The 14798-nt window shown below is 43.5% G+C and overlaps 2 protein-coding genes across 2 annotated transcripts; one reads left to right on the top strand and one right to left on the bottom strand.

Annotated features, from left to right (window-relative positions):
• The first annotated feature begins 428 nt into the window (after positions 1–428).
• ppdpfb (pancreatic progenitor cell differentiation and proliferation factor b) lies at positions 429–2911 on the top strand. Its single transcript, XM_080853579.1, has 5 exons — positions 429–563; positions 1426–1518; positions 1608–1685; positions 1975–2068; positions 2336–2911. The coding sequence occupies exons 2-5, from the start codon at positions 1464–1466 to the stop codon at positions 2460–2462; spliced, it is 354 nt and encodes a 117-aa protein (XP_080709705.1). The 5' UTR covers positions 429–563; positions 1426–1463; the 3' UTR covers positions 2463–2911.
• Positions 2912–4843: 1932 nt separating this feature from the next.
• Positions 4844–11011, bottom strand: LOC308377527 (uncharacterized protein). The gene is made up of 4 exons (XM_080854220.1): positions 10819–11011; positions 7606–7718; positions 7031–7100; positions 4844–6109 (listed from the first exon to the last, which is right to left on the bottom strand). Exons 2-4 carry the CDS (start codon positions 7658–7660, stop codon positions 5839–5841), a joined length of 396 nt encoding a protein of 131 aa, XP_080710346.1. The 5' UTR covers positions 7661–7718; positions 10819–11011; the 3' UTR covers positions 4844–5838.
• Positions 11012–14798: the final 3787 nt, after the last annotated feature.

Raw genomic sequence — 14798 nt, 5'->3', positions numbered from 1 at the left:
CCGGGCCGCGGCGGTGAGAGCGCCGAATCCTAACCACTAGACTACCAGGGACATATAGGAGCGCACTCCGGAGGATTTTCTCAAAACTGCCAACATAGCCTACCAAAGCAAAGGCACATTTTGCGATCAAGAGAAAACATTGGTCTGAGCTAGTTTTTTCCCCCGATCAATCGTTTGCAGGGGCTCCTTCCCTTATATTCTGAATAGATAGGATAGGCGCTTCTCCTGTATTTCACGATAATGTTTCACATTAACTGGAAAATCTACAACCAAGGACTTTGCTACACATGATAACGCCTTAGCAAGATGTCACTCGTTTTGGTGGGTTTACATGGCCACGCCTTTTCTTGCAAGTTCCTTGTGTATGACGTCACGGGCGTTATATATGCGAGTGCTTCAATATTATTGTCCATATTCTGCTGTATCAACCAGCAGGACGTGGAGGGTTTCAGCCACCCTAACATTTCTTTCAAATGGGCCCCGTCGCCTAGCGTTTACTCCCAAGAGCCTCGCCGACCGAGTTAAGAAGGTGCTTATTTCCATCAGCACAAACGGTTCTAAAGGTATGTTTGCATCAATGGATTCTTAACCGTAACTCGTAACATTAACTGTTTATTCAAGCCAGCAATGCTACACAAGGATGCTACATAGCCATCATATCATAGCTATCTTATTTAGCTGCTTATGTTAACGTTAGCTGTTGACGAGAACGATTTGATGGCTATAGATACCGTTGTTTTTCGAAATGTGGAGGATGACGACGACCAGTGATTTTATTTATGTTAGTTTGGGTTGATCTCCTTCATACGTGGGTACATTTTAAATGTGCATGAATTCTCATTTATCATACATGTCAAACTATCTTTTATAATCAAACGATTGTAGATAACGGTCGTTGTAGGTTTTTAACATGTATCTAGCTCACTAAGGTTAGTTGGGATTACACTGATCACTGAACATCACCAGACAGCCAGTCAGTGTGTAAACATCATATAGCTAGCTGTACATAAGCTAACGTTTGCTAAGTGTTCGGGATTTTTGTGTGCAGTTGCCTGGTGAGTAGGGCTTATCCAGTGTTTTTGACTGTGTTACCTGACACCAGTTTGTAACACATAGAAAAATATACACTGCTGTAGAAATGGCAACTTTTCAAACCACAGTATTTCAATTTACATGGAGATGTTTTTGCTCCCCTGACATGGGGGGGCACAGAACACGTAGGTTTGATGCTTTGGTGATCCCCTTCTCGGAGCCATTTTTATCGCCTGAAGGATTGCAACGAGCGGTTCATTGAAATAAATGTATTTTGAAGACTGACGTTTGTTTACACCAATGACAGACTGCCAAAAATGTCACTCACCCCTGTGCTGCTTTTCCGCCGTCGTCCCATTTTCTAATAATGCACTGCTTTTTATCTTCACATAGGGTTACCATCTAAGGCACTGTTTACAAGGATCTGTAGAATGGCAGCTATTCCGGCAGGCGGCTCTTTGGTTGCAACCCACGACTACTACCGAAGTATGCATCGTATTTATTTTCCACAGATAATGACATTTCATGAGAAATTGTTGAATGGTTTTTAATCTGACTGTGGCCTGTATCAATAGGGCGTATTGGCTCCACATCCAGCAACAGCTCCTGCAGCAGTTCAGAGTACAGTGGGGAGGTCATCCCTCACCATCCGGGTAAGACCTGTTAATACATTTATCGTGATTATTATTAGGCTATGTTAAGTTTTCAATTGTGGACAAAGGGTGCCTTCTGTTTCCGTGCATGGGGAACTGTGGTTCGGGGTGTTGCATAGAGACTGTCGTGTACGCTGCAACTGCGTTGAAACAGGAAACAGGGGTGGACTTGTGTCCTTGTTAATTTCATCCCCATGTTGAGTGATTGCATCACACATGAGTCAAGGAAAGGCCGGTAGGTTGTGGTGTGAATACTGTGTTGAACATTTCTGTTACCCTCTCTCTCCAGGTCTGCCCAAGCAAGACTCTGGGCACTGGTGGTCCAGTTTCTTCTTTGGGAAACAGGTTCAGATGAGTACTCTTGCTGAAGAGAAGCAACAGAAGTGAGTGTAAACACAGCTTGGTGACTGTTTTTGTCCAGGGAGCGCTTGTATCAAGGTGTTTTAAACACAGCATCCGTGAATACATTTTGTAATGCTGAGAAAAAAGGATGCGTCTGGCTTAATAGTTAGCTAACACCTTCGCAAAAGTTTTAAGAATGGTGTGTAATTTTTTATATTGAATTAAAAGTTGATTTTGAAGTAAACACAACTGTTTTTGTATTGCGTCCTATCTTGTGAGCTCTTCCACTAATAATAGGTTAATTGCAGGGCTGGTGTGTTGACCATGACTGAAGGACCAGTCACCTGTGTTGCCAAGGAGATGGTGATGAAGAGGCAGGCTAGTGAGGGCAGTGACTCTGGGAAGGCGGAGGCGGGAAGCCCTCCCCCCTCTTGAGCCCAGTGTCCCTGGGGCAACCAACGCTAGGAGACGGAGACGGCTCCTTACATTCTTTTTTTATTTTATTAGAAGAGGCTGCTTTTAGTGTTTTTTTTTCTTCTTTCATTTTTATCTTACATTTTTTTTATATCTATGATAAAACAAAACTAAAAAAAGGAACAAGAGAAACGTTTTTTTGTATGTTTTTACACATCTGTAACACTGTGGTGGCTTTGATGTTTTGGTTCAAATATTTTTCACGTGATCACCCTGTGTTTTTCAGATTCAATAAAATGGCATCAAGCAGCCTCAACCTCTGTTCCTGTGCCTCTTGATTTTTACCACATTTAAGCCAGGACAAAATGAGAAATATAATACACTGTCGAACATAAAATCAAGTCCGACATATGTGAGTTGTTCCACGGTTAACCCTCTCCTGTCAAGATGAATCAGCTCTGCTGACAGCTGCTTTTTAAAAGTAGGAGGGGAAAAACACTGACCGCACCATTTTTGCACTGAAAGTTCTTTTACCGACTAAAGTTGCTTGAACAGTGCTCTCTATTATAGCCCCAAGCTGGCTGAATGGTGGATTGTACTAGTGCACCAGCGTATGTGTAGGCCTACGTTCCACTGCGGCTCTTTTGTTTGTCAAACGTGCGCTCACACTGCTGCTTGAGCTAAGTAGTACACAATGTCCCAAGTTGCCTTGTGGAGTTTGGCATGTCTCAACAGATGTTGCATAACTCAAACCGCTAGTTCATTCTCCACGCGGTGCAGCGTGTGCTGCTCATCATACAGCCATAAACAAGTGGCGGCTGTGTGTGCCCATCCAAGCCGAAAGAGTAATAAAATGGAGATGGGGCTTTAGCACAGCTCAACAGATACAAGGGAGATGGTAAATTGGATCTCGATGTTCTTTTGAGGGGGGGGGGGGACAAGCTGTCAGAGGACTACTACAGACAGCAGTAGAAGTTAAAGGTTCAGTGAGCCACTGTGAGAAGTACAGTGCCCTCCACAATTGTTGGCACCCTAAGTGAATATGAGCATGGCTATAAAAAAATATGTCTGCTGTTTATCCTCTTGGTCTTTCACTCAACATATTCACAAAATTCTACCTTTTCATTGAAGTAAAAAGATGTTGACATTAAATAAATATTATTCTCAAAAAAATGTGCCACAATTATTGTCACCCCTGGAACATCTTATAATATAAATCTAACTGAAGTATATTTCCAGTGATGTTTTACATTGTTATGTTCACCTGTTTGATTAGGAACTCTTAAGTGGTCAACCATGACTTCCTGTTTCACTGGGCTATAAATATGAGGTGACACAGGCCAAATTCCCTTAGTCATTGATCACTATTGGAAAGACCCCAGAAGACAGTGAAGTTGTGCGACGAAAAGTTGTTAAGCTTCACAAGTCAAGAAATGGACACAAGAAAATCTATACACAGTTGAAAATACCCATTTCCACTATCATGGAAATAATTAAGAAGTTTAAAGCGACGGGAGATGTTAAGATTCAGCCTGGAAGAGGACGGGTGTGTACATTGGCGTAGACAGAAGGATAGCCATACAGAAAAGCACCCCAAATACCCACTGCTAAGTATGGTGGCGGCTATTTGATGTTGTGGGGCTGTTTTTCTTCCAAAGGCCCTGGACATCTTGTTACGATACGTGGTAGCATGGACTCCATCAAATACCAGCAGATATAAAATGAAAATCAAACAGCCCCCTCCAGGAAGCTTAAAATGGGCCGTGGTTGGACCTTCCAGCAAGACAATGATCCGAAGCACACCTCAAAATCAACACAAAAATGGTTCACTAACTGCAGAATGAAAGGTTTTGCCCTGGCCATCACAGTCCCACGACCTGAACCCCATAGAAAATCTGTGGGATGAGCTGAAGCCGAAATCTACAAGCGTCTACCTCAGAATCGAGGGGATCTGCAGAGATACTGTATGTAGGAATGGTCTCAGATCCCGTACCGTGTGTTTACCAACCTCATCACGCATTATAGGAGAAGACTCAGAGCTGTTTTCTTGACAAAGGGAGGCTGCACAAAAAAAATCAAAATTAAGGGGTGCCAATAATTGTGGCACACATGTTTTGGAGAATAATATTTATTTAATATCAGCATTTTTTTTTTCTTTCAATAATTTTACTTCAATGAGAAGGTATGTTTTTTGTGAATATTTTGAGTGAAAGACCAAGAAGATAAACAGCAAAGACATATTTTTTCATAGCCTGTTTTGCTCATATTCACTAAGGGTGCCAATAATTGTGGAGGGCACTGCACTGTATGTTGCCCCCTAAATACAATGGAACCTGTCACTGAGTTTGACTAGTGAAACAATAACAAAGATCAATGTTAAGTTAGTTACCATAACAAGTGAGTAATATTAGTTTAAGAATTTATTTTTCCCTGTATTGAGAGTGCTGATGGGGTACATAGGGAGTTCTGAGAGACAGAGAGCATCTGCCTTAGCCTCTTAACTGTCCAAGGCACACATATAGCAGTGCTGTGTCAATGGGGCCCATAAATAGGAAGGCTGCTGATAAAATCTCAATTACAAACAAATTACAATCAACACAACTGGTGGCCACTGTGAGCCAATTCAAGGGAGAATCCAGACAACATCAATAAAAGCATAAAATAGACAAAACCAAGAATCCCGTACACAAACTGGGCTCACACACTGTCATTTGCCTCCAAGCATAAATGAAGGTAGGCTATCATTCATGTCCTGGGCGTGAGATGGGTAAAGCATTTTCCAACCCCGCTAGCACTTTTTCCAGGTCACTGGGCAAAGTCACCAGTGGCTGGCTGGATGGATGGGAAATGGATGGAAAAGCCTTTTTGCTTACTCTGTTCTTTCATGTTTGCCTCTTTTCCTCCGAGCCTAGCAACAGGTCCTCATCAAAGAGGTGGGATGGGGTGGGGTTGGGGCACCACTCTTAGGAGGACCAGTCGAGCACTCGGATTGGATGCTTCCATTGGATGTTTCTAGGATTTGTCCAAGGGGTCCCAATATGGGGGGATTGAAGCAGTGCAATGGGGATTGGAAAGGGTGGGCGTGGGGGTGGGAATGTGTTATGCAACAGTGATTATTGCACGCTGGCTGCAGGGTTATCTTAAGATGAATTACAAAAAGGGATTTTCATTCATCCCTGTACAAAACACACAGCTGAGGGGGTAGGAGGTTCTGCCGTGGAGAACACGAATAGAAGCAAGGTGCAGTGCTGATACTGAACATCATAGCACGCCACTAAACACACACACACACACACACACACACACACACACACACACACACACACACACACACACACACACACACTGACACATACTGTAACAAACACACACATACTCTAACACACACACACACACACTAAGACCCTCTCACACTCATAGGCTCTTGCAGGCTGGAGTGTCCAGGGCTGGCTTTGGCTCGTGTCCACACAGCTTCGCGGAGGAGGAGCCAGGCGGAGGAATGTTCCCCTGTCGCTGAGGTCTGCTCCTCAGGCTTCGGGGCCCGTGCCGCTGGCCACCCTACTTCACTGCCCGGCTGGCCGGACTGTTCCGCCCAGAGGAGGGAGAGCGGCGTGACGGAGTCTGCAACACCACACTGAACATCCATTCTCTCGTCTGCCCCGGGAACCCTGGGAACGGAGGGAGGGAAAGAAGCGTCAGGCTTGGGCTGCTCTTAAGGGGCATAGAGAAGTGGGAAGGAATGGTGCAGCATTGCCAGGGTCATGGCCTCAGAACACGGAGAGTACACAGAGTACAGTTAATGTCATGAAATATGTAACCTATAAACTGCGACGCCCAGGGGGTTGAGTTATGGCTGTCCGTCAAGGTCTCAGAGTCTTTAAGGGACACTGAAACTCATCACAACCAACTCATCTTCAACAATGTATTTTTTTTTTTTACCTTTCTTGGTCTTAATCATTCAAACAATGACTATGACCCCATTTACACCCCATTTAAATTGGGTGATGTAGTTGTAAGGGTCGGGTTAGGGTTACACTTGCGAACATCTGAACTTTCAAGGGCTTTCCCTTTTTACTGTCAATGGGTTTCCCCTCAATATCCTCAGGTCAGGTCAATCCTCTCTGTTATCCTATTCAGATAGGATGACATAAGAATGTGTGTTTATTTATTTTTGTATTATTTAGACCTAGCCTAGGCCTATGCTAATATGCTATTAATGTGAAACAGAACAGAGCAGAACCCCTCCACATAACAAATCCCATATCAACTCCTGGTAAGGCCTTAAATATGTCAAAAGGGAAGGAAATATATCAAATATTCATTGTAGAGCTCACTGCACCTCCTGCTAAATGACAAAATTCATGTGATAATTAATAGGCCTAGTAATAAGCAATAATGAAGTATTTTCCATGAATTGCTTTCACTTTTGCAGGACATAAATGTAAAGTACATTCCTCTCTTGGCCCTGCAGTAGTGTTTTTGTCATTTTGTAGCCAAATGATGTGTGTAACAGGGTGCTACTGATAAGGCCACAGTGAATATTTACTGTACCTGGATGTGTGGAGGCAGTCACCCAGACAGTCACTTGCCTTTGTTTAGGTCGCTTCAAGCACTCAGAAAGACCATACACTGGTGTAATTTTTGCTGAGCTTTCAACATCTGTGGAACAAACAAAAAAAAGAGAATTTTACTCGTATAACCTTTCCCCCTATTAGCTCTCTCTGGTATTAGCTATAGACACACGTGAGTCAAGATTATGCACAAATCACAACCACAAGCAAAGGCTGGTTCCTAAGAAGGCCATATTTTATCCCCAGAAACAAGAAACAGGTTTTATCATATGAGTGGACATTTACAGTTTAAGATTTATCAAGGACTTGTATGAAAACAAAGATAACCTACTTAAAGCCATTTGGCGAATGGATTCTCATGGATATTATGCAAGTAAGCTATAAAAAAAATGTGGTTGTTTGTCTCACAAATGCCCCTATATGACACAAACAGGACGTTTTGTCCTGATCTTCACCCCACTCACTAATGATCATAAGGTGTTCTGTCTAGAAAAACAAACTTTGGAAAAAGCTCCACGCGCTCTCCGCATGTAGTTCAAGCACTGAGCAAACATGGAACCAAGCCATGTCGTTTAGGAATAGAGCAGACTCACTGCGGTAGAACTGGTTCCGGGCAAGAAGGCAGGCAGGGGAGTTCACACTGGTCATGATCAATTCCGTGGTACCAGGGTTGAAATGACTGGGAAATAGTTCAGGGCTCAGAATACTGAAAGGTGAAAAACAGGGGAAAGGTGGATGAGAGTCCCTCTTAGGTTTTTGAACTCCTGGTCCTTGTTTGTTTGCTGTTTCTATTTTTCTAAGCATCAGGCGCAAGCATTATCAAAGGCAGTAAAGATAAGAGCCGGCTGGCGATGTGGACAGAGGTTCAAAAGAGCAGTTAGTTTGGTGTTTGCTTCCTTAAATAACATTTTCTGAGTCACTCTGTTGTAAGAGGCTTTACAGGAAAACAAGTTCTCCAAAAAACACATGCACCTGTATCTGTGTCAAACCAACATCTGAAAATACAGACCAGGTGTTAAAATCACATCTCTGACTGATATCCAAGTGTGAGAGAAAGAGAGGAATGGAGGGAAGAGGTGATTTAACAGGCAAATATAGCCAAAAAAGAGGTGAATTATATATAGCCAGAAGAGAAGTGATTTAACAGGCATATATAGCCAGAAGAGAGGTGATTTAACAGGCATATACAGCCAGAAAATAAGTGATTTAACAGGCATATATAGCCAGAAAAGAGGTGATTTAACAGGCATTTATAGCCAGAAAAGCCACCATATACCTTATTCACACTCTCTATTCACTGCCCACAAGAGTGTTAAAAATATTGTACCTGTACAATTGTACTGCAGCATGATAATACTTTTCTACAACTCTACAGAAATATAATGACACTACATTCACATTATGACTTTGACTGGACTGAAATATGTTCACATTCATACCTACACTAAATTCAGTTAGACAGGCAGTTTGCTACTACATCCCTTTCAAATCGAGATCAACTGGCCAAGGTCAAAGATGTGTTGGGCTAAATAAAGCTGAATGTTGTTGATTTAACATGAGTAAGTCTGCTGTGGCTGCTGAGAAGCAAAGGTCATGGTATATATTTGTATTTCAGTCTGAGCTTTATCAGCAAACATGTGGCTTAACCTCATGGCTCAGCGAGGTCTCAGTGTTGTGGGACAAGGACTGTTTTATGAGAATGAATAGTATCATTAATGATTAATTACACACACACACACACACACGCATGCAGGCAGGCACGCAGTCACGCAGTCACGCGCGCACGCACGCACGCACACACACGCACGCACACACACACGCACACACGCACACTCACACACACACACACACACACACACACACACACACACACACACACACACACAGATGAGTGGAATTTCCCAGGCTTTTCTTTTAAGAGTATGGTAAGAACTATGTGAAGCTATCTGGTGCTTCATAAATCTATATTTCATTAGGACTATTTGAAGCTATCTGCTGCTTCATAAATCTATATTTCATAAGAAATACACACCTTCATTTGAACAAGCGGATTGGACACAGGCGTGTTTCCACAGCCTGTATCCCAACTCTCATGCAGACTGACGTTACACATATGGAACACAGCGTATGCAATAACACTTTTAGTGTCAGCATTGAGGTTTAAACACGTGTGGAACTTTAAAAGATAAACATCAAATACTCATAGGAGTGGTGAGCTTGAGGGTTGGCTAATCTCTAGCAACACTATCAGGGCTGTTGAACAACCAAAACAACCACATGCCTGGTTTTGCTTACTTAGAGCAAAGAGGCTGTGTGGTGGTTTGCAATCCCATTGATTTTTCCATCAGTTCTCTTTATGATTGGATTATCCCGTCACTTTCAATTATCACCTTTTTTACTCCACTCTGTTGCAACATCATCGTGTTGTGCAACCTACTAGGGTGGTGTATAGCCATCTGAAAGTGTTTACATGATAGCAAGTAGGACAGTGGCTATATAAGCTCCAACATGTGTGGCTGCATTTTTGTTTTTGATTGTATCTACAGAACACAAGGAGAAATGAGTGAAACATATCATATCATGAGCAAAGCAGGTCAAGCACATTGCATCAAGTTATATTTAAAACAGGAAGACATATTGTGAATAGATCTGACTCAATACTTAAAACTCCTTATGTTCAGCCTTTGTGTGCGCACATGCCCTCACTCTCTCTCTCTCTCACACACACACACACACACACACACACACACACACACACACACACACACACACACACCTCCTTGTCTCTCATACCTTCTTGTGAAGCAGAGCACTTCTGCCTAAATAACAGCCTATCCCCTCTCTAAATGTATCTCAAGCTAGTGAGAGACAGAGACACACACACGTACTGCACACAGCAACAAAGTGCATGAGTTTAGTCTGTTGTCTCAAAGAGTCTCTGCCCTCCCGGGATCTACAGTCACTTCACTTGTCTTTGTCTTAATTCATTGCCTTGAATGAACAAACTGTCATTTTGAATCTGTTTGATTGAGTTTGCTTCATTCAGTCAGATGTGAATGGTTATTTCTTGGAGGACTGTGGCCAAAGGACGAGCACTTAAGACTTCAGGTGTGACTTATCCTAGTTGCTGAATATGAGTCTCAAAAACATAAGCTTGGATGAAATCCTTTGTGGCTCAAACATGCCTTGTCAGCAAGTTATCGTGCAACCTCTGAGTCACAGGGTGCAGCAGACACAAAAACACATGGAACATAGAGAGACAGAGACAGAGAGAAAACAGAGAATGAGAGAGAGAGAAAGAAAGAAAGAAAGAGAGGGAGAGAGGTACAGAGAGAGAAAGAGAGAGGGAGAGGAAGAGGGAGAGGGAGAGGGAGAGGGAGGGGGGGGGAATTGGATTAGAGGTCATCAGCTGTTTCTCTGGCATGGTGAATTATACAGCAGGCCCACCAGCCTGGCAGGAGACACTCAAAATACCAGCGTGTTTTTTGCCAGTGTGGAACCGTTGAGAAAGATAAACAACAGGGGGTGGGAGCACACCCAACGACCCAGCAACCCAACCCCACCCCACCCCCCAAAACAAAACATCTTGGCTTATTAGTTGAAACCCACACTGACAATGACTTGCTCATAACAGCCAGATTGCCATTAGACAGAAAAACACATTATAAGCACCTCCTACACAAAACATTAATATCTATCAGCTTTGCCAAAACTATAGGCATGAAGCTTAAGCTGTATAGAATCTATACAGGTCTGGATGACAAGATACCGGTGAGTCCACTTAGAAGGAGCAAAGGCAAACTCACTGTTCCGTTCTCCTGGTTCTGTTTTGTAATGTTCCTGGTCTTGACTTGATAGTTTTGTCACAAGAGCGCAGTCATAAAACCAGCGAGGCAGACAAACCCAGTGGAGAGAGAAGGAGGGAGGGAGAGAGAGAGAGAGAGGTGGTGGTGGTGGGTCGGGTAAACCAGAGCAGAAAGCACCCGCACAGGAGTTCTACTCAGCCAGACTGGATCTTTATATCAGCAATTTTACTCATCTGTGCCACACGGCAATGTGATGCCCCACAGCAGCTCGCTATTGGCTGAGAAAGCAGATCTGCCACCCCCCCTGTAACCATACACAACACCCCAGCTCCCACCCGCCCTTCTTGACCTTTTTGGAGTTAGTCTGGGTGGGGGGGAGAGAGCAGAATGAAGCAACAGGATGCAATAGCTACCACTATGGTTTGAGGATATCTCCCTGTCTGCACTTTCATGCTTTACTAGTTTAGCCACAACTAAGTCATGCAGACATTTTTCATGATTACAGGCCAGCTCCAGGGTTGTGGTCATATCTCCATATTCACAACTTCACCAAAGGTAAATACAGAATGGCGGAATTTAGTTTTGACCTAAATCTGTCAAGTAACAATGATGGCGTCTTGTAAAACTAACCCAAAGCCTCTGAAGGTGGAAGGACAGAAAGAGCCCAGACTCCAGCCCATGGATCCCGGCCCTCCCAGTAGGAGGAGCAGAGAGCCCTGCTCAGCCCTCTCCTCCTTTGCACTCAGCTCCAGTCCTTGAGAGGTTACTATGCACAAAGTTGAGCTGCACCCCGAGGCACAAAGGAGGAGTGGTGGGGAGACTGAAAATCTGAAGGAGGAGATGAGGAGGGAACAAGCCCCTCTGGGCGGTCGGTTCTCACACACTATTTAAGGTGGCTGAGGAGGACCCATGTCTGAGATCTGAAGTTGTTATGAGGAATGTCTGTGTGAATATTATATTTGCGAAGCCATGTTGATGTTGGGTGTATGGAATTGGAACAAAGGTCATATGGAAATACAAAGAGGCCTGGGGTGATTTAAACCACTCCATATGTGCCAGTAATAAAAACTGTTAGTCTTAGTTTGCAGCATTGGAATGCTACGCATTTTAAACGTTGATGCAAGTTAACTGAGCACATTTCAGACAAAACTCTACAAGTTGGGCTCCCTAACGATGGAATGAGAGCTAATTGAATTGTTAGGTTCTCGAGGCTACAGCTTGATTATAGAGATCCCATGATCGGCCCATGATGTGGAGAGTCTGGTGATGAGGAATTTCTCAGGAGCGTGTAACATTGTTACAGTGGCTAGTAGTCAGCTACACTGCCGACTCAGGGGCTGGGAGATGAGGAGGGAACGAGCCCCGCTGGGCAGTCTGTTCTCACACACTATTTAAGGTGTCTGAGGAGGACATATCTGAAGTTTGTTATCTGAAGTTGTTATGAGGAATGTCTGTGTGAATATTACATTTGCGAAGCCATGTTGATGTGGTGTATGGAATTGGAGAAAAGGTCATATGAAAATACAAAGAGGCCTCAGTGACTTTCCTGACACAGTGAAGATATAGAGTGATTAATAACCACTCCATACGGGTCAGTAATGAAAAGCTGTTGAACCTTTTTACTATAAACAACTCCACGATACACATATTTGTATTTTAAAGTTCCATAGGGGCTCATCCATTCATACGGCAAATATACTCAATGGGAATGAGCAATTTGTTTGTGTAGGAGTTATTCACTTTGAACATAACAAAATCAAAAACAAAGAAACATGACAAATTAATCAGGCTAAACTCACATTTAACATCAGGGCAGGAGCTTAAAAAGAGAGGAAATTGCTTTCAGCTGCTCTCAACCTGTCATTTTGATGCAACTGGTCAGTTGCAAACTCTGTTTTATTGTTAGTCTTCATTTTTAGCATTGTAGTATTGGATTGCTACGCATTTTAAACGTCGATGTAAGTTAACTAAGCACATTTTCAGCCATTCTACAACTGGTGCTTGGGCTCCCTAGCGATGCAATGAGAGCTAATCAGATTTGTTAGGTTCTCGAGGCTAGAGCTTGATTATAGAGATCCCATGATGGGCCAATGATGTCAAAAGTCTGGTGATGAGGAATTTCTTAGGAGAGTGTAACATGATTACAGAGGCTAGTGGGCGGAGGAACAGGAGGGTGACAGGCTGTGTTCTGAGATAACAACAGCCCAACATTAGCTAACTCACTATCCCATAACCCTTCATATTTACCAACAGTAGGTCAGAACGTCTGGACCCATCTAATCTCCAAAAGAGGTTCTTTTCACACCCAATAACCTCTTTTAAAGTAGCCAAAATGAAGACTCTGGCCATCTGCAGGTTATTTCGACCAGACCTGGCCTGTGCTTCACTGATGTCATAAGTCTACCAGTCAAGAATTTCTCAGGGTTCTATAACTAGCCCATAACACAACACAGGCAGCTTCACATCCGCTCTGTGTTTACAGTTGCACCATGGAAACAATGATCCAGTGCTGTCATTCCTTTGATGGTCAGAGATTGTGATAGTTCCAGAACTAGACTAGAGCGTCTTGGAAAGTTCCAGCACAGCTCCCACACGACCAGTGTGATATGAGAACAGAGTTGTAGATCCACTGGGTCAGTCCTGACCACCATCATTCTGTAGTTACAGTATCCAGTTAGGTGAATCTGTAGATAGTAACAGACACCTATATAGCTACACTGCCGACTCAGGGGCTAGGAGAGCTCCTGAGCTGTGAGCAATGTGATCCCTGGGAGTATGTTACAGCACAGTGCAGGCACCGTGGGTCAGGGCGGGCTGTCTCTAGCTCTCCTGGGTCATCATTCAGAATGCTTTCAAAAACAGCTCGTTTGATGCTTAACTGGCTCCTCACCAATGGTATACATGTGCTTATCAGACAAGTTAAGAAATGTGATGGGATCAGGAATAAGCCTGGGGATTACCTAAGGAAAACCACAACAATTTGAATAGCTTAACTCCACAATTGCAACAATGTGCTTTTTGTCAGAAGGGAGACACAAAGCATGCCAATGTTCTGATACCAAAAGAGGGGACAAAAAGGAGTACAACCAAGGACAATTTTCAAAATGTGGCTGGGTTGATCACAATAACAGTATTGAAACATATTGTGTAAATCTAACCAGTGTTTGCACATGCATGTAAGTAACAATCACAATAGATTGTAGGTTTGTGTTCAAGGCCATTGGTAAGGTGGTTAGTGGTTTTCCATCACCACAGTTGCAGTGGTACAGTAACCAGTCGGTCATACTCATAAGCTAATATACCATTCTATTCACTCTGCTTTTTTCTATGGTCATGTTGGTAGAAAGCAACCAAATCACTGACTCAAGGAAGGACTCCCAGGCAGCTCTGCAGGTGTTAAAAGGACAAATTGAGACGAGAGCAGCCTAGAGCATACAGAGTCTTGCAGACAGACCAGGCTGGCTTTCTGCCATCCTGCTGCTGACTTGGGTCGTAACTCAGGACACCCAAGACGGCCGTGACCTTGATGAACACCCACTGAACCAGCCCAAGGGATATGATCTGGTTTATGTAAGAACATCTGAAGGCATCTCCCCCCTTCCTCTACTACATATATGAGGGGTCATTCAACATGGAGATGCAGGTAGGCTGATACACATACCACAGTCTCCCTTTATTTAGAAACTAATGCGCTCTTCCAGGGGCAATAACACCCATGCCAAATAAACAGCCTGCACTGTGTTCAATAGTGACCAATGAAACAGTGTCTCACACACACACACACACATTTGTCATAAATGCATGCGCAAGTGCAAACAACAGTGTTATCACAACCTCCCCCCCCCCCCACCAGCATCATACCCATAAACCTGAAAAGCTTAGACATCTCTCCTGAGTGGTCAGGTGCAGTTCTATTTCTATGGCCTGACCTCTTTTGACTGCATGTGTGCTCTCCTGCAGCAGCGTGCCTGCTCTCCCAG

This window comes from Sprattus sprattus (genome assembly GCF_963457725.1).
Source record: "Sprattus sprattus genome assembly, chromosome: 16".
Classification (NCBI taxonomy): Eukaryota; Metazoa; Chordata; class Actinopteri; order Clupeiformes; family Clupeidae; genus Sprattus; species Sprattus sprattus.
Note: the sequence above shows the minus strand (reverse complement) of the source record. Positions and strands in the feature narration are given on the sequence as shown.

Excerpts from the sequence above, each read along its gene's own strand:
- ppdpfb (XM_080853579.1), top strand. The coding sequence starts at position 1,464 with ATGGCAGCTATTCCGGCAGGCGGCTCTTTGGTTGCAACCCACGACTAC. Across the intron at positions 1,686-1,974 it reads GGTCATCCCTCACCATCCGG|GTCTGCCCAAGCAAGACTCT; the intron begins GTAAGACCTGTT and ends CTCTCTCTCCAG. Across the intron at positions 2,069-2,335 it reads GCTGAAGAGAAGCAACAGAA|GGCTGGTGTGTTGACCATGA; the intron begins GTGAGTGTAAAC and ends GGTTAATTGCAG.
- LOC308377527 (XM_080854220.1), bottom strand. The coding sequence starts at position 7,660 with ATGACCAGTGTGAACTCCCCTGCCTGCCTTCTTGCCCGGAACCAGTTC. Across the intron at positions 7,101-7,605 it reads CCGGAACCAGTTCTACCGCA|ATGTTGAAAGCTCAGCAAAA; the intron begins GTGAGTCTGCTC and ends TTTGTTCCACAG. Across the intron at positions 6,110-7,030 it reads TTGAAGCGACCTAAACAAAG|GGTTCCCGGGGCAGACGAGA; the intron begins GCAAGTGACTGT and ends CTCCGTTCCCAG.